Source organism: Varanus komodoensis, unplaced genomic scaffold, assembly GCF_004798865.1.
Source record: "Varanus komodoensis strain SLA01 unplaced genomic scaffold, ASM479886v1 scaffold18_3, whole genome shotgun sequence".
In the NCBI taxonomy this organism is placed as follows: Eukaryota; Metazoa; Chordata; class Lepidosauria; order Squamata; family Varanidae; genus Varanus; species Varanus komodoensis.
Window position 1 is genome coordinate 10,527,921 of NW_025335549.1, and position 27,480 is coordinate 10,555,400.

The window sequence follows — 27,480 nt, forward strand, 5'->3', positions numbered from 1 at the left end:
ATATTTTAAGAAGAAAGCAAGACTAATGATACTTGTGCCTTTCACAACCTGGCAGCCCCCAGATTTGCTAGACTATAATGCCCATCACTCCAGCCAGCATTGCTGCTATGTGGTGATGATGAGAGCTGTTGTCCAAATTTCTGGAGGAAGCCAGATTGGGGAAGGCAAATATATATGCTTGACCAACAAGAACAGGCCCACAGTAATTATTTTTCACCCCACTGTGGGCTCTAGCCAAACTCATTTCTGAAGCACCTTAAATGCATTTTAGAACAGAGCCTGTGGCAGAAACAAGGAAGATTCCGATGCGATACAACAAGTGACGGCATGCCTTGGGTTTTTCTTTGTTTTCTTTTAAAAAGGCATTCTGTTCCACACGGTGATGCACGAATGTAAGGAATTTGGTGTTGGCACGGGGGACAGGAGCATTCCAGGAGATCAGATCCCCTTTGCAGTGGCCCGCCATGGCGCCATCAAGGTGGGCCTCTGGCGCACTCCACAGGTGGAAGGGTGTTTAATAACACTTTGACGTCAGGGAGGTAATATGGCAAGGAGCCATCTCCTGGGATCGACCTCTCCTGGGATCCTCCTCCGGCCTTCTGGGGCCACCTTTTGCCCGCCGCTGACCATTACCTACCTTTTGTGGCATTTCCCCCACATTGTGGCATAGAAATGTTCTAATAATAATAATTTCAAAGGGCTGAAATGCTGCTCCTTTTGTCGGGGAGCAAAAGCCTCAGGGCACCATGCATGGCCGCCCGACATGGTCCAGGGCAGGGCAGAGGGCACACGGGATTGCTCAGAGTGCGATTCCCACAACCCCATAATCTCAGAGGTGGAACTCTGCCTGCTGCCAGCACAAAAAGAGCGCAGCCAGCGGTTTCCCCCAAGTTTTCAAATGTGTCTTCGAGGGGCGAGAAAGGAGGCGTTGGGGGGAGGGGGAGCCAGGGGCAGGCTGATTCCTCTCTGGGCCCCAGGTTCCTCCCCTCCCCAGTGATCGAGCTCAATGGCAGATCGCCATGTAGGTGAACATGGGGCGCAAGGGATGCAACAGCTCCCATTTACGTGCCTTGTTTGGGCATACGGTGCCCCTGAGCTCGGTAGACGTGTGCAAGGGCAGTGGGATTTCGCATTTGAACCACACCGCTGTGCTGATGTCCAGGGAACTGGGGGCCAGCCCGCTTGGCCTCTGGCTCTGTCACTGTTGCCTACAGATTCCAGCACCACCAGAATGCGCCTGCCAAGAGCTGCTCCAAAACTGAATTTGGCCCTCAGCCGGACAGTGCCGCAGTGGGCTTCCTTGGGCACCTGCTGAGGAGCCACGTCCCCTGAAAAGAGCCCCCCGGAGGTGTTTGTACCACAGACCCCGTTCCCAAAGCCGGTCCATCTCATTTGGTGGCAGACTTAATCTTGTGGATGGCATACGGGCTGGACTCCTTGGGTATCCAGATCTCGTCTCCCTCATGGCCTCGTTGGTCTGCTCCTTCGAAGGCGGCCGTCAGCTCTGGCCCGAAGATGTTGTTGGAGTTACGGTAGGTGTGGGACAGGCGGTGGAAGGAGGAGTCGGAGGAGCTGTCATCCTGGTTCTCATCTTGCTCACCCTGCAGCTTGGTCGTCTCCAGCTCCAGGCTGTCACTCTTCTCTGCAGGCTTGAAGGTTTCCTTGAAGTCTTGCAAGAAGGTTGTCTTGGGGACAAAGAAAAGGAGGAGAAGCACCAGCCCTCCTGAGACCCCGCACAGAAAATAAAAGCCCAGTTTCTCAGGAAAACCTGAAAAGAGACAATGGTCTCAGAACACGTGCGTGTGCGTGCACAGACACACACACACCGCCCCCAAACTCCTGCAGAGAGAATGCAAGCCAAGCCAATTGAAAGAACACTGCTAGGCACCCTAAATTCATAAGGCACAGATCTGCATAAAAACAGCATGTGTTGATTTATATCTATGTATGCAAATCTACAAATAATTACAAGGCTTTTACAAAAAGGCAAAGCCAGACAATTAATTTCTCATCCAAGTGTCTAAAAAATAATAACTTGACTGATGAGCCCCTGAGCCAGATGGTGCCAAACCCATGGCAAACATTTTCCATTGCAAAGTCTCTCTGTCTCCTGAGCATGTTGCCAGTCAAGCATAATGTTAGCAAATTGCTAGACTTTGCATACTAGTGACTGCAGGAGACACACATTCATTGCATAAATTGGTAGTTTGTTCAGAAGTAAGCCTTGTGAGAATAGGAACGTGCTTTGGAGGGGAGATGAAATCAGGCAAGTTTCTAGCCCTTAAGACTGGCATTAAGATTGTGCAAGCCATGCCTGCGCAAATCTCCAAAGCAGGAGAGGCCAGAGCATACCGTGTTATCTTGCTCCTGCTCAAGAATCAAAACTATGCATATATAATGTACAAATGTATACAGTTCTTTGATACAAGTGTTCTACATCTCAGATTGTGTTTGGATTGCTTTTCAGCTCCAGATAACGCAGGGCCCTGTTCTCTATGGCCTCAGGGGCAGAATGGCTTCTTAGCTGTGTCACTTGCTGCATACAGGGAGAGCTGATCCCCCCTTCAAGAAAACGACCCCTGGACATGGACAGTGTGCCCAGAATCCTTTCAAAGGGAAGGGACAAAGACGCTTCCCGGGTTCATTCAGCTCTTTAGCTCTCACCCCATTCTTTGCAGCTCCCACGCAGCCTTCCCCAATGTGATGCCCTCTTGATGTCTTGGACTACAACTCCCATCAGACTCACCCAGCTGGACCTGTGACAAATTGTGCACATAATAAGCTGACTGGATGGTGGGAGTTGCACTCCAACACATGGGGAGGGCCCCAGCTTGGGGGAAGCTGCTCTAGAACAATGCAAGAATAAAGGAACGTCCAAATGAAGGGCCGGAACCAGTCTGGCCCAGGAAATCAGCCACTGGGTTCTGCTTTACTTGAAGCAACTGTGGGAGACTCCTGCTTTAATCGGAGGAACAGCACAAATTCAGTGACTTCTCCCTTCCTCTTCTCCCACTCAGAATCTGCATGGGAGGAAAAGGCCAGGCTCTTTATGATTCTGTTGCATTTATAGCCCTCTTTTTTCCTCCTGCAAGGAACCTGGATTTCTCTCCCTGTTTCTTGCACTAATTGCTGCATCGTATCTGCAGAGCAATATGTGTGAAGGGAAGGTGAAACAGCCACCCCAGCGCAGCTGCCCTGAGCAAAACCAGAGCCTCCGCACAGCAGCCTTCGGGCGAACATCAAGGGATTGCAATGTCCCATCTGCCTGGGCTCCGAGGGACTCTGTCACTCTCAGCTGCTCGCCACTTTCCTCCTTCCGCAGCCAGGGAAATTGCACGTACCCCAGACATGGGCAAAAGTTTCCAGGGAGCTAGTAAATATCATCAGATTTTTCCGGAGCCTGGCCAGTCTGGGCCCAGTGTACCAGCCACCTGCAGCAAACAAGCGGATATCAGGGTCTTACTAAGGGGTCTGGAAAATGAGGGCAGTGAGTCTAAGGGCAGCCTGACTGAGCTGGACCAGCTGAGGGGCAGCCCCTGCTTCACACGCACAAGGCCCCAGGCCAACCTACATCAGGCATCTCCAGGTGCCAAGCCCTGCACGTGGTTGTGCACCTGGTGAGGGACCACTGGCAGATGCCCCCTGGAATTGCTCCTCCTCTTTGCCATGCAACCCTTCCATTCACCTAGCAGTGGCTGTGCCCCAGGTAACAAACCTGGGCAGAAGGCGGAGCAGCAGCCTCCTTGCCCCCACCTGTCTCTGTCCAGCAAGATACAGGTCGTGAGGATGAGAAAGAGGAGGGGGAGCAAGAGCAGGTAGATTCGCTGAAGGAGGGTCCTGGCCTGAAGCCAGCACTGGTGGGTCCAGCCGGGAATGTGCTGAAACCCCTGGAGAGCCTACTACTGCCAGTCCGTGTCAACAACACTGGCCTAGGTAGACCCATGGCATGCAAAGGAAAGAACCCCCATTTGGAACCTTCTCTGGGTCAATGTCAAGGCTGGGTTTCCCCTGACATTGCCCAGCTGAGGCTTCCCAGTTTTGCACTCAGGGAACTGTGCACCTCTGCCGTTGTGAAAGTGTAGTTAAATTATTTTTTAATGTACCAAAATATTTGCACACACTGTGAGCACAAATAAGCAAACAATTTAAGAGGTTATCAACCACCAACAGCCCCCTGATGTGCCACTTAAACTCTTTGGAAGGGCTGTCACGTTCTGCCAAAAGAGAGATCACAGAAACTACTGAACTGTAGAGCATCGTCTCCAAAAATAGAAATAAAGGTTAAAAGGGGAAAAAGTGGCAGGAAGCAAACCGGGCTCACACTCATGGCCGGGCACATCCAACCAGTGACAGTCAGCTGCAAGGGCTGCTTGGACGCTTGATTTTTTATTTTTTTGCTTCTTTAATAAGAGGCTCATTCTTTATTTCCCTTTTAACCACAGTGTGGATCAGTCGCGGAATCATAGAATAGTAGAGTTGGAAGAGGCCAGGCCCAACCACCGCTCAGTGAAGGACTCCTGGTTAAAGCATCCGTCTCAGACGGCTCTCCAGCCGCATCTTGAATGTCTCTAGTGCAGGAGAAACCATGACCTCCCTAGGCCATTGGTTCTGTTGTCATACTCAGAATCACAGAAGAGCAGAGTTGGAAGGGGCCATGAAGGCCATTGAGCCCAACCCCCTGCTGTTGCAGGACACCACGTTACACCATCCCTCTCAGAGGGCTGTCCAGCTTCTTTTTGCATGTCTCTACTGCCCTCCGTTGAGCCCCTTATTCCATGCTCTGCACCTTGGGATGATTGAGAAGAAATCCGATCCTTCCTCTTTGTGACAGCCTTGCAAGTACTTGCAGAATATGATCATATCTCCCCTCAGTCTTCTCTTCTTGAGGCTAAACATGTCCATTTCTTCCCATCTCTCCTCACAGGGCTTTGTTTGCAGGCCCTGGATCATCCCTGTTGCCCTCCTCTGAACCCTTTCCAGCTGGTCTCCATCTTTCTCAAACTGTGGTACCCAGAACGGGATGCAATACTCCCATAAGGCCACAGGTCATTCTGCCGTACACATGTTTCCATCCCATGCAACAGAGAGTCTCCCGCAACTAACGCTCTTCTCTTCTTGTTCTTGCAAGCCTTCCTACCATTGCCACCACCTGGTTGACCTTTAGCCTCTTGCTCAGTGTTGCACGGGATGCCTTGCACTTCTTCCACAGCAGGCTGCCCTCTGGTCTCATCCTCAAGTAACTCCAAGTGGTTCAGGAGTTCCACTGCTTCCACTGGTGGAGTGTGTCCTCTAGCCCTTCCGTACCTAACAGTCACCCTTTTCCAGAGAGTTTCCTCCTCATTTCCTCTCAGCACTTCCCACTCAACTCTGTGACTAGAAGAAAGGATTCCTGCATGGCCACCCACCTTATATGAGGAAAGGGATGCGTATATGTGGGGGGATTCTACTAAATAAATCTACACCCAGGTATGGATGCATCTACCTTGAGTCGATACACCTACCTCCAAAGAAGAGAAAGACAGAGCATTTACCATGTGTATAGTCAGAGACTGAGAAGGGATCTTCTTGGGAGTCCTGGCTCACCTCTTCCAGCAACTGCCTTGGCACTGAAAAGGGAAAAATAAATGGAAGTTTGCTTAGGAGGAAGGTGGAAATTGCTGCTTTTCTTTGGACAAGCGCCTTCCTAGGATTACGAGGCTGCTATGAATCACGTGAGGTGATTCCTTCATTTTGACGCTGCGAACGTGCCCTGGCTAACCGTTGCCCAGGCGGTTTGCCTGCTCTCTTTTGTCCCGTGCTTCTTGCCTTCATTTAGAGTAAAACCGGCCACGCTCCGCCACGAGGTCACTCACCACAAGTATAGGAGACTCTCAGCTGCTTCTTCACCCCGGGGATGCAGGGGTCCCCGAAGGTGGCCTGATTTGCGGCCACGGTGCAGCTCTGCTTCCTGTGACACCTCCGGTAGACCCTCCGCAGGGCGTCGGGGGCCACGCACTCTGCAAGGCAAGCCATGCGGTCAGGCCCCAGCAAAGTGGCGGAGGCGCCACCATGGGAAGGGACTGCAGCTGGGGCTCTCATGAGCTCCACCTGGGAGCCCTGGGGAAGAGCTATATAAGAACTGGCGCTTTCCCCCAGAAGCTGCCTTGGCAACAAAGGCTTCCTGAGTTGCTGAAGATTTCCTGGTTTGTGGACGCTTGGACTTTGCTCCTGGGACTCTGCCTCTTCTCCTGCCCTGTCTGTGATCTTGCTCCTGCCTTGCTCCAGCCCTCAAGGCACCTGCTCCCTTTGGCTTGTCTTCTCGGTTTCCAGAGGCCTGGATTGTCCGACCACGCTTTCTTCCTGAATGGGCTTTGTCTAGTGTTTCAATCCGCCAACTCTGACCTTTGGACTGTGTGATTGTGCTCTTGGACTGACCCTTGTGCCTGATTCCACCCGGTTGCCCAGGTCTTGGTGCCCCTATCTGCAAGTCAGCTGCCCACACCCTGGATGCTGACTCCTGCGAGGATGTGGGCCTTGGCAGACACCCAACTATCTGAACCCTTGGCCCTGCCCACCAGCTCCTTCAGCTCCTTCAGCTTCGGTAGTGGGTCTAATGCACCTGCCCGATGCCATGTTTGCCCTCCAGGTATCCAGTCAGTGCAACGGACAAGCAGGTAAGGGAGAAACAGAATAGGAAGAGCAGGAGCTGCCTCAAACCGTATCACACCTAGCCCCGAACTGTCAGCAGTGATTGGGAGCACTCCTGACAATACTGGGACCCCTTGAGGTTTCTAGCAGAAGTTCTTCCAGGCCTGCCTTCTGGCACCACTGAGCTGTGGCCCCTCCCCATGCAGTGGGACGGGAGGGATGTTGCTGAGGATGGGCCATCCCTCTTCACCATCTCCCACCTACCTATGTCTGGTCCTGTCCCATTCACAGAATTGCATTCTGGCTTCCCCCGCAAAGGTCTCCCATAAATCGCCGAGTAAATGGCCAGGACAGACTTGTTTCGGCACTGCAGCCTCAGTTTGTCATTTTCACACACAGTCTTGAGGCGATGGTTGGCTGGAAGAGGGAACACAACCAGCAAATGCATTCCTCTAAGCTAGTGGCTCTGCATCCTCTTCTCCTGGACACCAGTGGTCCAGCAACGAATTCTGCAATGCAGTCCCGCAGCCTCATCCCCGCAAGGACAAGGCACAGAGAGTTGCATTGCAACAGGGACTGCTCACACCAATATGGTATTATTTGAAAATGCAGTCACTCCAGCCCAGCTGTTGCTACTTTTGCAGCTAAGTTGATGGGGAAAGCCTAAGGCAAATAAAAATGAAAATAAAATCCTGGCACTTTGTCCTGTGAGTCCTCAGTCAAGGCTGTAATAAGAATTAGGAAGAGAACAGGAGCTGGGACTGAGCCCCCAACCCAGGATGTAACACAACCTCTCTCGAACAGATATCCCAGGTGGTTTAGACTACAATTCTCACCCTTCCTGACCACTGGCTATGTTAACTGGGGCTGATGGGGGCTGAAGTCCAAAACGTCTGAAGGCACCAAGTTGAGGAACATAGGAAGCTGAGTGACACCAGTCCAGTCCAGGATCCATGTAGCCCAGTGTTGCCAACACTGACTGGCAGCAGTGGCAGCATTCTTGGTTTTCAGGCAGGAGAGCTTGTCTCCTGGCCCTGCCTGGAGATGTCGGGGAATGAACTGGGACTTACAGCCACGCCAAGCAAGGGCTCAGCCACTGAGCTGCTGCCCTCCAGACTGACCTAAGAGTCGCAACATGAGCCGGTTAAAGGAACATCTGCTGAGCTCGCTCACCTGGTCGACATTTGTATGAAGCCACCAAATACTTATGTGTGCCTGGACATGGATCAGGCCCAAACACCCGGCTGTGGACAGAGAAGTGACACCATCGCTGGTCCTGACACTCATCCATCATTTTCTGTAGGAACAGGGCATATGTTAAGTAATTATTATTATTTATTACATTTCTATACCGCCCACACTCCAAGCTCTCTGGGAGGTTCACAGCATTTTAAGTCATCCATCCAGATTTCAACCAGGCCTGACCCTGCTTAGCTTCCAAGATCAGGCAGGACCAGATGCTTCAGACCATACAGAAGCTTCAAATAGATGATGATGGTTACTATTACATTACAGCCAATATTAAGCCTCTTATTAGAAATACCAAAAACTGTGCCTAGATAAAAGCACAACTAGAGTATTATAATACTTTTACTTTAAAAAATGAAGCCCTCCAAAAAATGGGAGTATCTACCAAAGTCCTTAGAGCAGCAATGGGCAAATGATATGGCAAGTGTCCAGCTGACCTGCAAAAGCACAGGTAAGTCTCTGATTTCCAGCTGTTTAACAATAGGAGTAATCAGGGTTCTCCCTCTGTCTCTTTCTCTCCTTTAACAAAGAAAAGTTGAGGACACCTAGCAGTAGAGTTTTATGAGAAAGGGCTAAGTAATGCAAATAAACTCCCAGGATGAGCATGTGCTTCACCCTCCTTTAACCTACGCCTATCTATCTATCTATCTATCTATCTATCTATCTATCTATTTATTATTGCTATAATTTATTTTGCTATTGTTTTTACATATCATCAAGTCATTTCTGCTTTACAGTGACTCTATGACTGAAAGCCCTCCAAAATACCCTGTCCGAGACAGCCCTACTCTTCTCTTACAAACTCAATTCCTTTGTGGAATTAATCAATCCCATACTTGGTCTTCCGCTTCTCCTTTAGCCTTTGACTCTCCTTCTGTTATTGTTTTCTCCTGAAAGTCTTGCTGAATCATAATATTCCTGAAGTGCAATAGCTTCCGTTTCATTATTTTTGCCTCCAGGGCAAATTCTGGCTTGATTTGATGTAGGAATCACTTGTTCATCTTTCTGTCAGTTGAGGTTATTTGCAAAGTTCTCCAGGACAATATTCATCAGTTTTCTTCCTGTCAACTTTCTTCGCTTTCTCACCCATACATAGTGATGGGAAATACAATGGGGTGGATGGTTTTGGTTTTGGTCTCCAGTGAAATGTCCTTGCACTGGAAGAACTTTCTTTGTTCTTCAATTGCTGCCCTACCAAGTCTCAGTCTTCTAATTTCTTGGCTGCGCTCTTGCTTTGAGTTGATGGTTGAGCCAGCATATGCCAAATCTTTCACAATTTCAATTTCTCCATAGTTGACATTAAAGTTTTGTAATTCTTCTGTACTCAATCCTGTTCCAGCACCTTAGCAAAGAATGCCTTACCACAAGGCATTGTTTGAGCTCACTCAAAAAGGCATTCTAGTTCACAGTTGGAAGTGACCTAAAAGGCCTTCGGGTCCAACTCCTTGCTCAATACAGGACTCAAGTCTCCCATCCAGATCCAAGCAGGCCAGATCCTGCTTAGCTTCCAAGATTAGGCCGGGTCAGATCCAAGGGGGATTTCCTTCTGACACAAATAGATGGAGAGGAGCACATTTCTTACAGGGCCACAAACCCTGAGCCACCAAGCCCTGTGGCTGCATTTTGCATTTTATTTTCACACGCATATTGAATGCGAAATCAGTGCAAAAGCAAATCATGGTCATGTCTGGTTTGTCCCTTAGTCTGGGAGACAGACATCGGAGGAAAGGGGCTGAAGAGGGTCCCTGAGCTTCAAGACTCTCATCAGCCTGGTGGGAAATCTTGCTCCTGATAAAAGACTTCTGTTAACCTGGACGATCACTGCAGATGTCCACTAGGTGGTGTGGCAAGCCTCAGAAGCCACCCAGCCGCTGGATGCAGGCTCCCTCTGTGGGTCATTCTACCTGCTCAGCACCAGCACCAGCTCTTACTCTTTCTGCTCTGTCTCACCATCGCTACTATTTGCTTTCTGGACAGGCAGAGCGTGCTGGTGGGCAAGCAGGCGGTGGCTGGGTTCAGACAACACAGTAAGTTTGTGCTTTCGTGAGTTTTCATGTTGTCCAAACCCAGCTGTGCTAAAAAGGCTTAGTATGTTCACCACAAACACCCCATGGAGGGGGGCATCAGAGCGAAACAGGAGGCATGAGAGAATCCCAGCCTTACTCTGTGCTGCCAGCGAATTACATCAACCCAGATTTAGGGTTGTGATGCCAGATAGCACAAAAATTTTCTTTCTGCCAATTCCACCCTGGGAAAGTATTTTTCATGCATGTCAATTTCAGAGCTGTAGATCAAGGACCTTTTATTAAAAAAGGATCCTGGTGTGTTTGGGTTGGTGGGCACATCTGGAATTTTGTGAGAGTGCCGTGGGCACTCATGGGCATAGCCAATGAGAGTGGATGTAAAAAAGCTGCCCCCAACAGCATGGCCAGTCAGCAAACACACACTTCCTAGAAGGCAAACAGAACACCCCATGCCCAAGAGCCAAAGTAGAAGGGAAATATCAGGATGAACTCTAAAAACGGGTCCTGAGCTCAAGTAAAGAGGCCTTTGCAGCAGACCAGGCTCCCAGTAAACTTTTTCAAAAATCCTAACATACACATCCGGTTGGGCAGGGAGCCTGGCAGGCACCAAGCAGGGTTTGTGAACACGACGTTAGGGATCCCAGTCTTATTAACTGCTGTGATTACTTGGGAGCTGCTAATATAAAGCTATTTGGGGAAATGGGGATTCAAGCTTTGGGGGCAGGTTTATTTGAAATTATACCAAGGCAAACTGAAGGGAGCCTGCCATTGGTGCTGAGGGGCTCCTTTCCCGCCTTCTCCTCCCACGCCTTCAGCGTGAGGACCTCTTACCTGATGAGCCGTGGCAGACATGCAGTCTGTGTTCTCCAAAGAGAGGTTCCCTGAAGTTGGACAGAGGTTTTGGCTGGGCACCCGGCGTCCATAGAAGGCTGAAAGGATGCTAATGGAAGTCTTGTGTGGGCAAATTATTGTCAATTGCTCCCCATCGCAGGCATGGGCAGTGTGATTCTTCAAAATTTTCTGTAGGTAACCTGGGGTGGGGAAGCAAAAGGGCTTTAGGGGTCTCAGAGGACAACAGTGTTAAGGGGGCATTTGCTCATCTTATCTTTTGCACCTGTCTGAATTAGTGCCTAGCGAAGCTACTCCGTTCGCCTGCGGAACAAGCGGATTTAGACATCCACCAGCCTTCATCTCAAAGAGTTTATATTCTTATCGGCGCCATGTTAAGACCTTTTATTTAATCGCTATTTTAAAAACTAATATTTTATCATTGAACAGTCACTCTTTTTGTTTTCGCTTTTCCATTTATGTAATCTTTTTTTGAATTTGTTATTTATAAAGATTATTTTATTGTTTTTAATTGCATATATTGTGAGCCATCCCAAGACGCCAAGGCATGTGGCGATGGCATGCAAGAGTTTTAAATAAATAAATAATACATAAGATCTCCTCCTGCTTCTGGGATCCATCTTTGATTTCCAGCATTCTCATGCTGCCATCAAGAGATGTAGTGGGTCCAGGATGCCTCTCGAGGCTTTTGTGATGCAGCAGAACTGGCCGGTCTGAGAAGAAGGCCCCTGAGCTACAGCAGAGCTCTGCTCGATTCCAGGATGGCCCCACCTGTTCTGGAGCAGTTCTACCTACAGTGGGTCCACAGCTTTGCTGGCAGTTACCTTGCGCTGGATGGTTGTGACTTCTTGCCTTAAAGTCATTAAATCCGATATCTCCTATAACTGGGAGCAAGGGGAGTTGGATAACAGCAATCCTTTGTGAGAAGCATGCAAGTTGATTTTTTATTGAGCAGTTGACAGACACAGCTTTGCAATTAGTATTTCTTCATTGCTTTTGCTTTTATTCCATGGAGGGCACTTTAGAATATTACACTGAGTGTTTTTCCTTTGGCACATCCCTGCAGGTACTTGCAGGAGCGGTCTGAATGCTACACTCTTACTCAAAACCCCTTGATCATCCGTCCCACTCTGAGGTCTCCAGATGTTTGGGACTTCAATTCCCACCAGCCCTGATCAGCATGGCCAATGCTCAGGAGTGTTGGGAATTAAATCCAAGAGGGCACCAGGTTGGGGAAGGCTGTCATTGTTCCAACACAAATTTTCATAATGGGGTGTACCAAAAGTTGGGGAGAAAACCAAAATCAGCTTAGGAGGACAGATGCATTTGAAATGTTTTGCAAGCAATTTCGACATTGGAAACATGGGCTCAAGAATTTTCTTCCAAAATTCATGTCACTTCTGCTTTGGACTCATTCTCCCAGTCAGGACCAGTACAGATTCACCTAGGCTTTTTAAGGATGGGGAATGTTGTTCCTGGACTACAACTCACATCATTCTTTGCCATTAGCTATGCTGGTTAGGACTGATGGAAACTGCAGTCCAACATCATCTGGAGGGTCCTATGCTCCCATTTCCTGTTTTAAGTCTAGTTTCATGGGTCAGAAGAGACACACCACAAAATATGCCATTGTCCCCTTAAAATGACATTTAAAAAAAAAGTCTCGCATTTCTCTGTATGGAAGAAAGAGAGCTAAGATCTGCTGTATAATTAGTGAAAGTTGTCTTCCATCTGCAACCACCTCCTTGGAGGAGACAGCAGCTAGAAGAGGAAAATGCCGCCCACATCCTCCTGCTGAACTCACCTGAAAACTCAGGCGCCGCCTTCAGCAAAGCTGAAAAACACAAGAAGCCCAGCGCTGTTCCAACCATCCGAAGCCAGCTCATCAGCCTGGATCCTGGCATCGCATTGCACACTCAGCCCTGGTGCTCCTGCTGCCGCCCGGGTCCCGGGGCTACTCTGGCTCCAGCCTTACTGCCATCTCTCATTTCTGCGGGCTGCTGGAACGCCAATGCTCCTATTGTCCATAGACAATGAGTCAGTTCTTTGCACGGCAGGCAGTGACTCCACACGCAAGTGGCGCGTGTGTGTATGTGTAGTTAACCACAAGAAGTCCAGTCCTTCCAAATGCTCCTGGCTTCAGACCTCGTGCCCAAATTCCGACGTGAGTGGACCCCCGTGAACCTGCTTACGCGCTCTGGTTTTCCTTCCTTTGGGGACACAGAGAGAGGAGGGCTGGGCACGCTGATGCCCCGTCTGGCATCTCCCACCCAAAGTGACAGTCTCCTGTCTCGGCCAGCCCTGACTCCAGAAATGAGGGCAGCCCTCCTAGAATGCACCTACTTCCTTCTGGGACATTGTGCTTCTATCAGCCTCTGGGAACGGAATGGCAAGAGCTGCTCCACACCATTCTTACAATGGCATTATACTTCTCATGAAAATCCAGTGACGTCAGGATACTATTTTACATTTGCCTTGAAGTGAGCGTTATTCAGCAAAGATCCTATTTCCCCCTGCAAGGGCCTCTTTAAGGACTTGTCCCCCTCTTTCCCTTTTCTGTTGGCATCTGCTTCCCAACTTGCATTTTCCTGCTCAGGTAAGCAGCAATAAATTTCCTGAATTGGCCCTCACTCAATTCCTGTTTCCTGGAGGATCTGCATATTGGTTTTGTAGCCGGAGCAGCTGTTCATTCCGATTACTTAATAATTTTATTTTTATTACATCATGGAATTATAGTCTTAAATATCCTCATCCTCAGACACATCTTTTATTTGCAAGACACAATTCGTTAAAGGAGCAGACTGGTACGAAAGTTTTGGTTTGCTGGTAGCAGCACAAAATGAGCAAAAGCTTTGCCACAATATAGCTGCTAAAGAACAGCTTTAGATTTAAGATGGGATGCCCGGTCTGATCAGAAATCCATGTTGCAAGTCTTGCTTCCCACATATTCCTTAGAGATGCTAATGGCTTACCTGCCTGTGGAGATATATTCTTAGATATTGCCAGGAGTGAAGAAACCAGGAGTCCACTGGGGGTGTACAGTCAAAGGAACATTTGCAGTTTATTTAAGCATACAGTACAAGCTGCTTTTGTAACCTACCAGTTACATACAGAGTTTGGAGGAGGGGCGAGGGATCAGGCATAAGGTATGCTAGAGGCATATTAGAATAAAGCAATAGGGGAATACAGAAGCGAAGAATTTCAGGAAAGGTTCCTCAGTGGCCACAGAAAGCGGAGAGTCTCACATGTGGAGGAGGAGAACAGAAAAGGAAAGCCAGGGGGAGCAGAGAATGTAATGGAATATCAAGGAGGGAGCAAGGGCTGATGAGGACCCTGAATCAGCCTGTGCCTCACTGCAATATCTGGTTGCCTGCCCCATTGCCCAATTTTCTGCACTCAATATTGTGAGTCTCATTTGAATAATGCACAGGCAAACAAATAAACTGCAAGATATATCAAGAAAAGCTTTCCCATTTCGTGGAAGGTTTGCTCTTTTCTTCCTTGGCTGTCCAACACAAGCAAATGCAGGGGAGGAGATCACGTTGGGTTTCTTTTGAGCGAGCCACGAGGAGAAAAAGGTGCCCTTTGTCTGGATGCTGTGTTCTGCCATAATGGCCTTCTTTCACAATTCTGTTTAAAGAGCTGCCTCGGCTGTCCGCTGAGACACTCGGGTCTTGTCTTCTTGCCCTTGCTGACCTCAAGACGGATGTCGTGGGCTGGGCCAGATGAAACAATCTGTGTGGCTGTGTGCATTCAGTCCAGCTGCAGAAGGAGCCCTTCTTGGAGTTACCTGGGCAAGCTGGGGACTGAAACGGCATCCTCCTGCGTGCAAAGCATGTGAGCATTTTGGGGTCAGCGTGACAGTCCTATGCTGCCCATTAGCCAAAGATCTCTGAGCACTGTAGAAGATGAAGGCGAAAACCAAAAAATACAACAGCATAATATACTACCCTATCCTGGCTTGGGGCAACAACACTTCATGGAGCGTTTCTCCCCACCTGCAATTCACCTGTTCACAGCAATCAATATTGGATCAATTCCAAAGGAGGCTCAGTGTGAAGGTAGCAGCAAGAGCACCTTCTCAGCAGGGCCCACGGTGGAAGGAGCTCCCCAGTGAAGCTGGCCGGGGACCAACCTTGTCCTCTTTGCAATGCCTGGTCAGGACAGCCCTCTGTGCCAATCCAGTTAAAAAACTTCCAAGGATATTGAACGGCTTGAGGAGAGCACCCATTCCAGGTGTTTCCAGGTGTTTTCAACCTCCTGCAACAGCAGGGGATTGGCCTCAATGGCCTTCATGACCCCTTCATGGGCTCTTCTATTCTGTGATTCTGTGATTCTAGGTCTCCTCTGCATTATCTGTTTTTAAAGCTGTTACTAGATTTTTGTGTTCGGGGAATTTCTACGGTGTGTTCTTACATCCTGTTTTGTGCACTGTTGCAAATCTCCCCCTCCCAAATAGTTTCAGCTATTGCATGGTACAGAAGTGAAATGAATAATAAAAATTATAGTATTTCTGTACGTTTAAAAGGGAAGGAAACCCCATGGTGACCAAAAGGAAAACCAGAGCAGTACAAAGAACTAAAAACAGAACGCCCTGCTTAAAGCCGAAGGGTTAGGAAGCCTGGGAGGAGGAGAAGGTGCTGAAAGGCTGTGGTGTCTTTTCAGTGGTGAAAAGGCTGCAGAATTCCTCATCCTGGCCCTTTGACATTTCCTTGTGCTTCAGGGTCTTCTCGATTGAGTGCCTCCACTTAGGGCCTGCTGATAATTATGAGCTATTCTCAGGGGGCCTTTTGGCCAAAGAGTCAGCTACAAATCCTTGAAATACGCAAACAACACCAGGACCTTTTTCCTGACCTATATGGATCCAACACATTGCCATGACCTTCACGCTCAGCAAAAGCACCCCGTTCTGTGGGATGCTGGTCACATCCAGCCTTTCGGCCATGCGGTCCCATGCGCCCCTCCTTCCCAGGTGGGGTTTCCCACACGGGGCACAGTGGCAAGGTTTGTACCTCCCCTGCCTGGTGGCTTCCTGCTGAGCAAGCATGCATCACTCACAGGGAAGCCCCGACAGAGAGACTCACCATGAGAGCTTGCCCACCTACCTCCATTTCTCCTGGGGGTGGGGTGGTTCTGGGGGGGGGTACTAGCGTATCATTGTTGAGCAACACCTGTAAGAGAAAGGTCCCCTCACTCTGTGTCAAGGATGGGTAAGTTGTGCCCTCCAGACCGCGGAGGTGCAGCCAAGCCAGGACCATCAAGCTAAAGTCCAGGACTTTGCAACTCAGAGGCCTTCGAAGAAGCAAACACTACAGTGGTTCTGTTATTTCACTTTATTTATTTAAAGTTTTTATATGCCATCCAATACTAAAGTCTCTGGATGGTTTACAAACAACAGAAAGAAAGAAAGAAAGAAAGAAAGAAAGAAAGAAAGAAAGAAAGAAAGAGCAACCATATACAACACACAACACTCAACACACTGCATTTGTTAAATAATGAGAGAAAACCAATTAACTGTCAAAATATTGGGAAAATAAAAAGGTCTTTGCCTGAGACCGAAAAGAATAAAGCGATGGTGCCAGACGAACCTCCCTGGGGAGCGTGTTCCAGTCGGGCTGCCGCCAACAAAAAGGCCCGTCTCCGGGTAGCTGCCCTCCTGATTTCCCTCACAGAGGGCTCCCGGAGAAGGACCTCTGCCTCAGATCTCAAGGGGCAGGCGGGCACATTTCTTATATTTAGTGCACTTCTACACCACCCAGCTGACTTGGGGCTTTTCTACCCAAGGCATTTTTTGTGCCCTTGTGAGCCTTACTCAAGAGTGTTTCTGAGCATCTCTAAGGAAAGGCCTATTAGCACCTCTGAGGCATGACTGGGAAGCAAGACTTGTAACATGGATTCCTAATCAGATCAGGAAACCCATCCTAAGTCTAAAGCTGTTCTTATACTGTTGGGCTTTCAGCAGCCATATTATGGCAAAGCTTTGCCCATTTCATTCGACATTAGCCATTTTCACAGCTTAGAGTAGACCCACTGAATCAATGGGACTTAAGTTAGCTGTGACTCACTTGCCCCATTGATCTCAGGGGGTCTCCACTAAGCCTGGGCAAACCTGAATGCAGCGTCCAAAGCCTGAGTGTGCGCTTCGTACGTAGGATGTGCCCAGTGGGGGAATCTACCAGCCTGCGGATACTTCTAACAGAAATATATTAAATGAGCAGCGTTTCAGACCACTGCGCTAAGGGACACTTTCCAGCTAGTTTCCTGTGATAGAAAGTCTGGCGGCTGTGGGGTTCGGCTACGCAAACGGAAGGACCTATTCTGGGATGTTTCTCAGAGTCAGAGCAACATCTGGCCTCCGTGATACCCTGGAGAAGAGTGCCATGTGCTGCTCTGATAGCCCACGTTGCTGACTCACGGTGGCTGGGAGGCTCCGTGGAAATTCCCCACCCGCACAGCCACGGCTTGCGTGCCGCAGGTCGCTCTGAGCACCTCGCGGCCCTTCCTAGCTTAGGATTCCGGCGATAGGAAGAGGAAAGGGACAGGTCAGCTCCCAGCTGGGGGTGACATTCAGGTTTGGATCTTTACCGGAGAGAAGCTGCTGCCTGAGCAACCCTCCCTTCTTGTCGGGATCCCACCACCTCCCTTGCCAGTCGGGCAAAGACGGCATCCATCCACAGCGGGGACTGGCAGGCCCAGGAAGAGAGAGGATGGCGAGTCGACTCCGTAACCCCCTGAAGGAACCAGAGATTGAGCTGTTCGTAAAGGTGAGGGGCATGCTATAGTCACAGTGCCATCAGGGTAGGAGTTTGGGGTGAAAACCTAGAACCTGCTGAAGGGCCCCCAAAGACCACTAGCTTAGCTTGCCCCAGAGCTAGTAAAGCAAACTGTGGGGGTGTTCCTTCGATCATGGAGTCCAGCCCCTATAGCCACCTATGGCGCTGCATTGTTTCTTCTGTACACACGGGCTGTACTGAACCATCGTTCAGGTTCGACGCCTGGGTGTCGCTGCCGACTGACCTTGCCCAAGAATTTGACCTCGCTTGGAGCAACCCTACACCCACGGTGCTTGTGGGGGGGTGTGTTGCCTGAGCATAGACACAGGGCTCTGGTGTGCCGCACTGTGCGGATTTCAGTGATCCAGAAGCTAGCGGGTGATCTGCAGTTAGACGGAGGGGTTGGAGAACGCCTGTTGGGACGTTGTTTACGGATGTGTGCATCTGACTCCACGGTGTCATTGCCACAGCAGATACCGGCCATGGAAGTAGACATGACTGTTCTTACAAGGCACAAGGAGATGAGCAGGACCCAGAAAAGATTGGCAGTGCCCCCCTTCGTTTTTGCTTGTTTGGTTTTACCTCTGTAATTGCTGAAAAATTCAGAATTATCCCAAGCATATGGAGAACCTTCCCACTTGTTCCTCTGGGGGCTGCATTATGTTGGTGCTTCCCACCTGAGTTCACAACTTGAGGGAGTAAAGCTCATGATCCACCAAATGCTCAGCTTGACAGCTGTGTTGCTGTCAGATGCCAAGATCCTGTGGCTTACAGTCCAAAACGGAGCCATAATACGACAAACTTTGCTGAACTGAAGCAGGCCCTGGCATGATCAGAGCCTGGAGAAAAAAACTACCTTCTCCCCCTTGAATTCCCTGGTGGAAGAAAAGTGACATATTCAGTAAAACCAGGTTTTGAACAGTCAGCTGGCCCTAACATTTTTGGTAGGGTGACAAAGCCCAACTCAAGGCAGGTTTTGCAGGAGAGAATCAGCAAAAGGGCAGCAAATGTCCTGTTAATCAGGAAAAGAGGTCTTACAGATTTTCTGCCTTAGGCACCCAAACACCCTGGGCATAACCAAGGCCTTCCCACTGAATCTCACTTTTTCGGGTGAATATGCTCTTCTGGGCCACCATATCCCATTAAAAACCACTGCAGTTACCATGGAAGGAGGAACATTAGAAGAACACTGATGCATGCCCGGGCAGAAAAAGCCCTGAAGCTGCCGGCATTGCCCAGCAGCGCTGTCCAGTGGTGGCTGGCTGGGAGCCAGCAGGAGACTGGCAAGGATTCTCAAGTGTTTGGCAGCTCTTGCCGAGTTTCATTCCAGTTCTGATTTGATAAGGACTTGCCAAAATTCTCTGTCTTTCTTTCACGAAGGCTCTGAGATTAAGAGAAGAAGAAATGAATGTGGGGGGAACCAAACTAGACAGACCTGTGCACTAAAGCCCAAACTTTGAGTTTTTAAAAGTTTGAATGTCTGTGTGCATATCCCTGTTAGTGCCAAATTGGGGGCCAGTCCCTCTTCGTTTGACAAGCTCCTCATTTTGAACCACTATATGGCAGGCAGGTGGAGGATGGTCTTCTCCATTCTGGGAGTGGTTGTAGCTATTGATTTTGCCTGGAACAGATGGGGGAGATGGGCGCTGCAGATGCAATCTTATTTTTGCTATGAATTTACCAACCTGTGCACAGTTCTTCATATCTGAGAGAAAAACAACATGTTTAAAAATCTGAATGCAGAAGAAAATGAAACTGACAGATTGACCCATCCCTATATGCAAAAGTAAAAATATAATCAGTTTTCTCAATTTGACTGTTACGGTCAAACAGATATGACCTTAAATGTGTGTCTATAGAGCAGCTACATTTTAAAAACATGCTTTGCTTTAAAGTAAATTCAGATCTGTATGTTAATAGTTCTGTCAGTTCCCATGCTAGGGCACTGATCAGAACTAAACTCGCTGGACCTGCTCAAGAGTTTGTTTGTTTGTTTGTTCGTCTGTTTTTTAAGGTGGCCTAGCTGTTACACACAGGTTTAAGTAACGTCTGCATTTGACCTTGTAATTCCTAATTTATACTAATTCAGATGTGGATTAGTGCAGAAATGCGCATTCTACTAGTGATGGGTTCCAGCGGACCATGAGCCTCACCACCAAGTTGCTCTTCCCTCCTGCCCACCGTTAAGGGCAGGTATGCTGGCGAGTACAGAAGCAGGGCCTTTTCTGTGATGTCCCCATACTTCTGGAATTGGTTTCAATCTGGGACCATCTTGTTTCACTGGCCTTCCCATAATCTGTGGGCTGCAGGTTTTATGGCTACTATCTAGCTTTTACAGTATTTGATTGTATAGCTACTGTGTAGTTGTGCAGGTGTGTATATTTGCATGTCTGTGTTCAGTCTTTCAAGGCTACCTTGACAAGGTCCTGCCCTTAAAGGAGGCCTGACATTATTTTAAATAAATGCATGTACAAAATCTGTATTTGTAAAATCTGGCTCCCCTGCTTCCCAGCCACAACTACTTCTTCTTCTCCTTCTTCTTATTAATAATAATAAGTAAGAATTAATTAATATTATTAATTATGCATTATATAATAATAATTATTATACATTATAATACCAACAACACATACATAAACCAACTAATAACCTCATGTCCCTCTTTAAAAAAAATAACTTTTATTTTTCCAACATATTCAATCACATAGAAAAAAAGTACAGAACAAAGGAAAAACTATCATAAACAAAACAAAGTAAAGTGAGCAAAATCAACAAAGTTGCCGAGGGAATTGCAAACAACACAGCGCATATATTGCAGCTCCCAGAACCGACTCTCTTCATATCTTCCCACGCTCTACGAGAGTCTGTGGAAAAGAAAAAAGAATCATTACTCTATACATCAACAGAAGTCTGCCTATGCCTGGCATAGTGACTCAGCAGAGAAGTTACCAGCAGCCACGGACTGAAGAGCAGATGCTCCTCATGCCCGCCTCCCCATGGCGGAGCCGAACCTTCAGGCAGACGGGCTGATCCTGAGCCACAAGCCCGTTCTCCTGGCCGTTTTCCTTTCCACCGGGAGCAAGGCTTTGGGGGAGTTCTGGGGTCTGCATTGCCCACGGCAGCCAAGCCACCGCAAAGGACTCGGCATCACAGCAGGGACGCACACATGGCTGGGGGTGGGGGGTTCATGGCGCAGCTCAGAGGGGATTCCGGTGGGGAAGGGGGCAGATGCCCCTGCTCTGTCCCTGCCAGGCTGCAGTCCACCTTCCCTGCCGGGAAGCTGCCCTTTCCTTGTCTTCTTTCCCCGCTTAAAGAACTTTCTGAGAACCTGGTCAGGGCTGTGCGAGGAGTGGCGTGTGCAGGGCACATGTGAGCATGGAGGGTTCTTCCCACGCCAAACATCAAGGCTGAAAGAGTGTGTTTGTGTAAGGACTGATCTGATCTTTGGAAAAGATGAGAGTCCAGGAGCCCTCGTCTTTCGTCTTAGTCAAGCAGGAGGAAGAGGGAGAGGGAAAGCCTTCGCCGGACCGTTATGGAAAGCTTGAGTGTGCTTCCCACATATGCTCCATCCTCCGGAGGTTCCCCTCCACATCGCAGAGCCTCCCTTCCTGCAGCCCACAGCACCGAACACGCCTCGCCTTCCTCCTTCCAGGCTTCCCAACCGGGAGCGATGGGCGTCTCCGCGATGCTTTTATCTCGCTTCCAGGGTGCCCCACAACGGCCCTCCAAAAAGATAAACGGCTGCCACAATGGGCTGGCAAAGCACACCGAGGGCTTTCGATATTGCTTTCACCCCTGATCGGGCTCCCGCCTAAGGAAGCAGAAACAATGGGCTATTTTGCTTCAAAACAAAGCTAAGTAACATTAGTTTTAGCAAAGACGCACCCCCCCCCCCTTCCAGGGTTCGCTCTGAGAAGCCTCAGCCCCCATTGCGTAAGAGCATGAAATCCCGAGCATGACTCTCACCTCTTCTCACTCCTTACTCAGCCTTATCCCCCACCCACCCAATAAAGGAATAATAATCCTGGCCAGCCTGCCCCACAGGGTTGTTGCAAGCAGCGCAACAAGAAAGTGGGTGCAAAGCGCTTCACGCATTCAAAAGGGATATATTGTTTTTACCGCCAGAGGCCTTTCTCTTGTATCAGAGGGCAGAACTAGAACCACAGGGGTGGAAATTGCGGAGAACCAGATTTTGGCTCAGCTTGAGGAGAACCTTCCAAACACCATCAGCTGTTTGGCACTGGAACAGCTGCCTCTGGAGGTTAGGTCTCTCCTTTGCTAGAGGTCTTTAAAACAGCCGCTGAATGGCCATCTCTTGGGGATGCTGGAGCTCCAGGTTCTTGTGCTGGAGATTGTGCGTTGAATGGGGAGTTGGGTTAGATGACCTCCAAGCTCCCTTGCAGCCCTAAATTTCGGCAATTTGCCACAAAAGAGCCACTGCCCTTAGCTGGGGTTTCTCTGTGACAGAAGTGCTCTGCTAGGCATGTGCAGTGTGCATTTTTTGGTGGGACTAGACCAAGGCACCGTTACGACTGCCAGCATGTTTGTCTGTTGGAGCTGAAGCTGTTCCAACTGGTGACCACCGTCCTGTTTCGCTCCCACTACAGGCTGCCTCGGATGGAGAAAATATTGGGAACTGCCCCTTCTGTCAAAGCCTCTTCATGGTGCTGTGGCTGAAAGGGGTCCGATTCAACGTGACCACAGTGGATATGACGAGGTAAGTGGATGGAGGTTCCCTACACGCCCTTTCAGTTTTCAGAACCAACGGACCTTAATACAAGGGCAACATAAATGGACCCCGTGTGCCCTTCTGAAAACTGAAAGATTAGCATTACTTCACGGGAAGGGCAAACAGCTACCTCCATAACAGAATGGTTTGGAAGGACTTGAGGATGCTCCCAGATTTTGAACAGGCGTAATCTGTAAATAGATCATAGAATTAGAGAACCACAGAATAGTAGAGTCGGAAGGGGCCATGAAGGCCATCGGGTCCAACCCCCTGCTGCTGCTGCAGAACAAGATGTCCGGGCTGACTCTGTTGAAGTCTATGAGTAAATATCCCTAAGAACAGAAGTACATTTGCTATACATAAAATATGTTTTGGTTTGATTCTTGAAACTCAAGGGAAAAGATTAAGGAGAAAAGATTGAAGGCAGCAGCTTAGTGAGACCTGTAGTGCATTGAGAGCACTTTGAAAGATGTACCTAAAGTGGTCTTCCAGAGCCTGGGGCCCTCTCAGTGTTTTGGCCTACAGCTCCCAGCATTCCTGACCACTGGCAGTGCTAACTAGAGCTGATGGGGTTTGTAGTACAAAACACTTGGAGGACACACTACTGGAGAGCTAGACTCCATCCACATACTTTCCCCCTGCCCAGCATAATAATGGTCCCCCTGGTCTGCCAAGCATCTCTGCACATGGTCAGAGGTATCTTTGTTCTATAAAATTACTTTGCAGCTGCTCCTTTTAAAAGGAGGCATGGTTGGTTACATGGTTGGGGAGCAAATAGTCACCATTTGGCTGAGGGAAGGTTGAGAGACTGAGATCAACAGCATTTGCAGCATTCTCTCTCTCTCTCTCTCTCTCTCTCTCTCTCTCTCTCTCTCTCTCTCTCCATAACCGTTTAGGAAGCCCGAGGAGTTGAAGGATCTGGCCCCTGGGATCAAGCCCCCCTTCCTGGTGTTCAACAAGGAGCTGAAAACAGACTTCCTGAAGATCGAAGACTTTCTAGAGCAGACTCTGTCTCCACCCAAGTATTTCTCTATTCCTCCTCTCTCATTATCCTTTCACTTCCACTGAAAAGGTTTTCCCTGCCCCGACCACGATTGATTCCAGATGTAATTGACTGGAAGGCTGCTTGTGCTGGGAGGGAAAGCACCTTGCACAGGCACAGAGGCACTCTCTTCCTGACGTTAAACGCTACATCCTGAGGCGGAGTCCTGCCTCCAAATTGAGTTTGGGGAAGTGACTGTGCCAGTTAATATTGCAAAGGCATTCTGTGGAGGAACCGCCTTCTTCCTTAATTTTCATTGCAAAGGTTATGCCCTGCCAGGAAGTACACCATTCAAGGTGTCCCACTGGGGCCTTCTCTCAATTTGAATGCCCCTCTCGATGTGGCGGAGGGCACTTTTCCTCTGCTGCAAACCAGCCTACTGAGGCTGCCAGTCCCCTGCCCAGCTCCCGCAGGGCTCCAGTGCCTTTAACACAGGAACCCAGAACCCCTGTGCCACAGGCCAAATTCAGCCACCTGCCCCTTTCCTTGCTTTCTCACTAGGGCTTTCTGGCAATCTCCCAGTTCCTGAAGGTTGAAATGATTCTCCTAAGACTTCCTTGCTCGTGTTGTTCCTTGGGTTCTTCCCTTCCCTTTTTGCCTTTGGCCCACCCGCCATTTCTTTCAGCTCCGCCCACCTCTACAATGCATCCCCCCATTTAAATGGAAGGTGGCCCTTGGGCTGAAGTCAGTTCAACACCCCTGCTTTGACTGCTGCGCAGCCCCCAAAAAGACAACCAATAACGTTTTCCCCAACATCTGCAGAATGCCCGCTTGTTTTGCCACTGCTGAAGGCACAGGAACCGTGTGGCTTGCAGATTAGGGCTTGACACTGGCAAGGAGAGCCAGACAAAGGGAGCCTGCCATTGTCCGAAAACGGTGGACTGGGGACTTGCATCAGCTGGACCATGACACTGAACACGGCTTCTGCTGGAGGCTCTGCCTTTTCCATTCTCAGTTGACCATTTGTACATTGTTTTATTTATAGCACACCCTGTACAAAGTCTCCCAGAGTACTCCTCCCTCTAGAAGGCTATCTAAATTTCCTCCCACTGGGGGAGAATAAGTTCACGGTGGACTAAACCACATCTATTTTCTTTACTGCACTGCCAGGAAACTATTCATAAAACAAAATCCCGAACTTCAAAATCATTAGGAAAACAACAGGGAGGCACTCTGATCAAGAAAAGCAACAGCACAAGTCACAACAGTGGCCTGATTCACACATAATACTAGCTATATTTATTGCCCTGGGAGACAATCAAACAAATGGAGGTTTGTTCTCTAACTTGCTGGGTGGTCTGGGCTCTTCCTTTACTTGTTTCCTCACACGCTCCCTCCAGCTCCCCTACACGCCTTTGCCGTGTAGCAGGTACCAGCAAGCAGAACAGCTCGTTGGCTTCTACACGGCCTGCTGAACATTTCTATAGCCTGACAAAACAAACCATGAACCATTCATGGTTCAGGATTGCCATGGACCAAGAACCCATCCTTTAAACAACCCAGAATTCACAGCCTGATAACAAGCGTGGAATTAACAACCATCGCTTGTTAGCATGGCCGCAGTCAAACATCATTAGAATTGATGATTTGGATTAATGTTGTTTGTTCCATTGCACTCAGGGCAGCCTCCACGATTGGCCTTCCTCTCCATTTCATCCTCACAACACCCCTGTAAGGTAGGTTAGGCTGAGCAACAAAGACTGGCCCCAAGCCACCCAGTGACTTCATGACCAACTCAACTTGTTCGGGCAGGGAAAGCATGTAAGAAATGGGCGCGGAGGTTATTTTCTCATCGCTGTCTTTTCATTAGTACTTGTATTAGGAGTTCCCACATATGCTCACGCTTGTTGACACACATCTGTGACCTCCGGTCTCTTGAGCCAAAAAGGCAGTTTTCCTCCCCTCTTTCTTTCCTGCTGCTTCCCTTTCTTCTTTTCCAGCATCTGCTTCTCCCCACTCCACCCCGGCCTGCACCTGACCTGAGAAAGAGATTTGGAGATCTCAGGAGCAGGCCAAGAATGCCATGCATAGCTGGCTGGTCCCAGTAAAGGCGTTGCCCTGTGGAACAAGGTCTGCCTCAGTAATGCTCGGGTCTAAGGCATACTCTTGACAAAGATCAGCTTTAAGCAATCACAGTCTCAGCAGGGAGGGGAATCCAAGGCCAAATTTCCCCAGACTGTCAAGTCTGCTTCCTCTAAACCTACCACTTTTCCAAAAGCACTGATCATTTGGTGGTTTTTCCAGCTTCTGTGCAGTTTTTTCCATGCTATGGCTCTCCAAAGATATAGTTCGAACTAAAATATCCTGGTAAATTTTGGATCCTCCCTGTTTATCTTTGGCCTCCCATTGCTAGATTACAGCCCCAGAGCATGTCTCCAAGACTGAATTTGACCTTCAGGTTGAAAGACAAGATAACGATAATGACAGCGATAATAAATTACAGAGCACAGAAGCACAAGACAGACAGGCAGCAGCGCTCCCACCATGTCAGTCCAGCATCTTGTATTTTTGATCCAGCTCCTAAACTGAATTAAAAAGTCAGTTCTTTCAGTTCTTTTAGGCTTCTGCCTGACCAGGCCAAAAGGGGCTTTTGCCTCCACCATGCCTTGGATGTATGACCCAGGGGTTTCCCATTTTCTCAGAGGTTAGGGGCAAACTGGTTCTGACTGTAACTCATTTGAAAATCTAAATCAGGGCAACACCTTCTTTCAGCTTACTCACAAAAACAGTGCAAACTTTCCAGATTTCTACACCATGCACCTGAAGTTGGCTGAATAGAGCTATTTGAGAAGAAGAGTCCCGTTGGTTGACACAGTGGCCAAATAGCTGCCTGTGGAAGAACCCCAAATGAGACATGAGTGCAAAGTGCCCTCCCTCCCATGTTCCCCAGCAGCTTGCAGTCATGGGCATGTTTTCTCTGATGAAAAGCTGTCAGGACAAGTTGTCAAATTGAAAGCCTTCTGCTCCATGAATTGGTCTAATCCCACTTGTAAAGCTGTCCAATCTTCAAGCCATCTAAGCTAACTACTAAACCTTGCCATTTAGTATAACCATATGCTGTGCGAAAAGAACCTCCTGATTCTCAGCTTCACGCAGGGCTTCTATCCTGATTCTCAGCTTCACGCAATGACTCAGTTCTCTTACGAGAGAGGGAGAGAAATTCTCCCTATCTGCGTTTCCCACACCATGCATAGCTTTCCATGCATCCGTTCACGTCCCTCCCAATGACTCACCTGTTCGCCAAGAAGAACAGTCCCAGACTTTGCACTCTTGCTTCGTGGGAAGCTGCTCCAGCCACGTATCCATTTTGCTTGCCCTCTTCCAACCTGACAACATCCCCTTTGAATGGCAGTGACCAGAATGGTATGCACTGTCCCCCCTCTGGTCAAGCATAGTTTGCTATAAAGGCAGTATGGCTGGGACAGCTTTATTTTCTGAGATCCTGAGTTGGACCTGGGATTCTCTCCCACCCACACATGGCCAAAACACATCTCCTTTTTAAAATTATTGTTTGTGCACTTATGTCAACTATTACTGTCCTGTTAACAAGAGCTGAACAGGTCACAGGGGCTAGAATAGGAAGATGTCCAAAGGGGCACCGTTTGAGCTTCTCTTGGATGCTCTGTGTTTGGTGGGTAGGGCTGACGTGACCTCTGTCAACAAGCAATGAGCTCCTGTGGGTGCAGTAAGATCTAGCTGCTCTTTCGGCTCCCCGATGAGCGAGGGGACAGCTTGCAAGACCCATCTGTTTCCCCTGCCAGGGTTGGAGAGGAAATATGTTGGTCTGCGAGAGTGAAAACAATGAAAGGAAGTTCCCTGTCAAAGCGAGGAACAGATAATGCGGTGGGAAGGCGAGGATGGTGGGAGAGTCCCTGGGAGAACAACCAGGCAAAGATGCGGCAAGGAAGGGCGAAGGTGTAGCAGCCCCAGGTGGGCCGCAGGGCTCCTTTGCAGGGCTGTTTGGAGATGCCCCCCACGCCGCACCCAGTTGTGCGTTTGTGTGTGCAGGTTGCCTCTTTGCTTTTTAACAGGCCCCGTATGGTGCCTGTAGCCGAGCCAAGAGAAACACTTGGGCCCAGAGGGTTAGGAGAGCTGCCAGGATGTGCTCATAGTTGGCGCCTTCTCTCTGAATTGTCTGACTGCAGCTGCAGTAAACAGGAGGTGCTCAGCAGACCAAGCCTCTGAGAA

The 27,480-nt window shown here is 49.0% G+C and overlaps 2 protein-coding genes across 3 annotated transcripts in view; one reads left to right on the plus strand and one right to left on the minus strand.

The window, feature by feature from the left end:
* LOC123021939 (protein eva-1 homolog C-like) lies at positions 1-20,276 on the minus strand. Of its 2 annotated transcripts, XM_044427200.1 has the most exons (9): positions 20,267-20,276; positions 12,553-12,731; positions 10,731-10,930; positions 7,801-7,924; positions 6,892-7,044; positions 5,853-5,996; positions 5,532-5,606; positions 3,342-3,431; positions 1-1,768 (listed from the first exon to the last, which is right to left on the minus strand). In XM_044427200.1, exons 2-9 carry the CDS (start codon positions 12,650-12,652, stop codon positions 1,389-1,391), a joined length of 1,266 nt encoding a protein of 421 aa, XP_044283135.1. In that variant the 5' UTR covers positions 12,653-12,731; positions 20,267-20,276; the 3' UTR covers positions 1-1,388. The 2 variants fall into 2 exon arrangements, with proteins under 2 accessions (XP_044283135.1, XP_044283136.1); XM_044427201.1 differs by lacking the exon at positions 3,342-3,431.
* Positions 17,201-27,480, plus strand: part of CLIC2 (chloride intracellular channel 2) — a 17,732-nt gene continuing 7,452 nt past the window's right edge. Inside the window, exons 1-3 of the mRNA XM_044427202.1 lie at positions 17,201-17,512; positions 22,129-22,238; positions 23,147-23,272. Coding sequence (XP_044283137.1) covers positions 17,456-17,512; positions 22,129-22,238; positions 23,147-23,272 — 293 coding nt within the window. The 5' untranslated portion in view covers positions 17,201-17,455. The remainder of the gene's footprint in view (positions 17,513-22,128; positions 22,239-23,146; positions 23,273-27,480) is intronic.

Excerpts from the sequence above, each read along its gene's own strand:
- LOC123021939 (XM_044427200.1), bottom strand. The coding sequence starts at position 12,652 with ATGCCAGGATCCAGGCTGATGAGCTGGCTTCGGATGGTTGGAACAGCG. Across the intron at positions 7,925-10,730 it reads TGTCTGCCACGGCTCATCAG|AAAATGATGGATGAGTGTCA; the intron begins GTAAGAGGTCCT and ends CTGTTCCTACAG. Across the intron at positions 7,045-7,800 it reads TTCATACAAATGTCGACCAG|CCAACCATCGCCTCAAGACT; the intron begins GTGAGCGAGCTC and ends TCCCTCTTCCAG.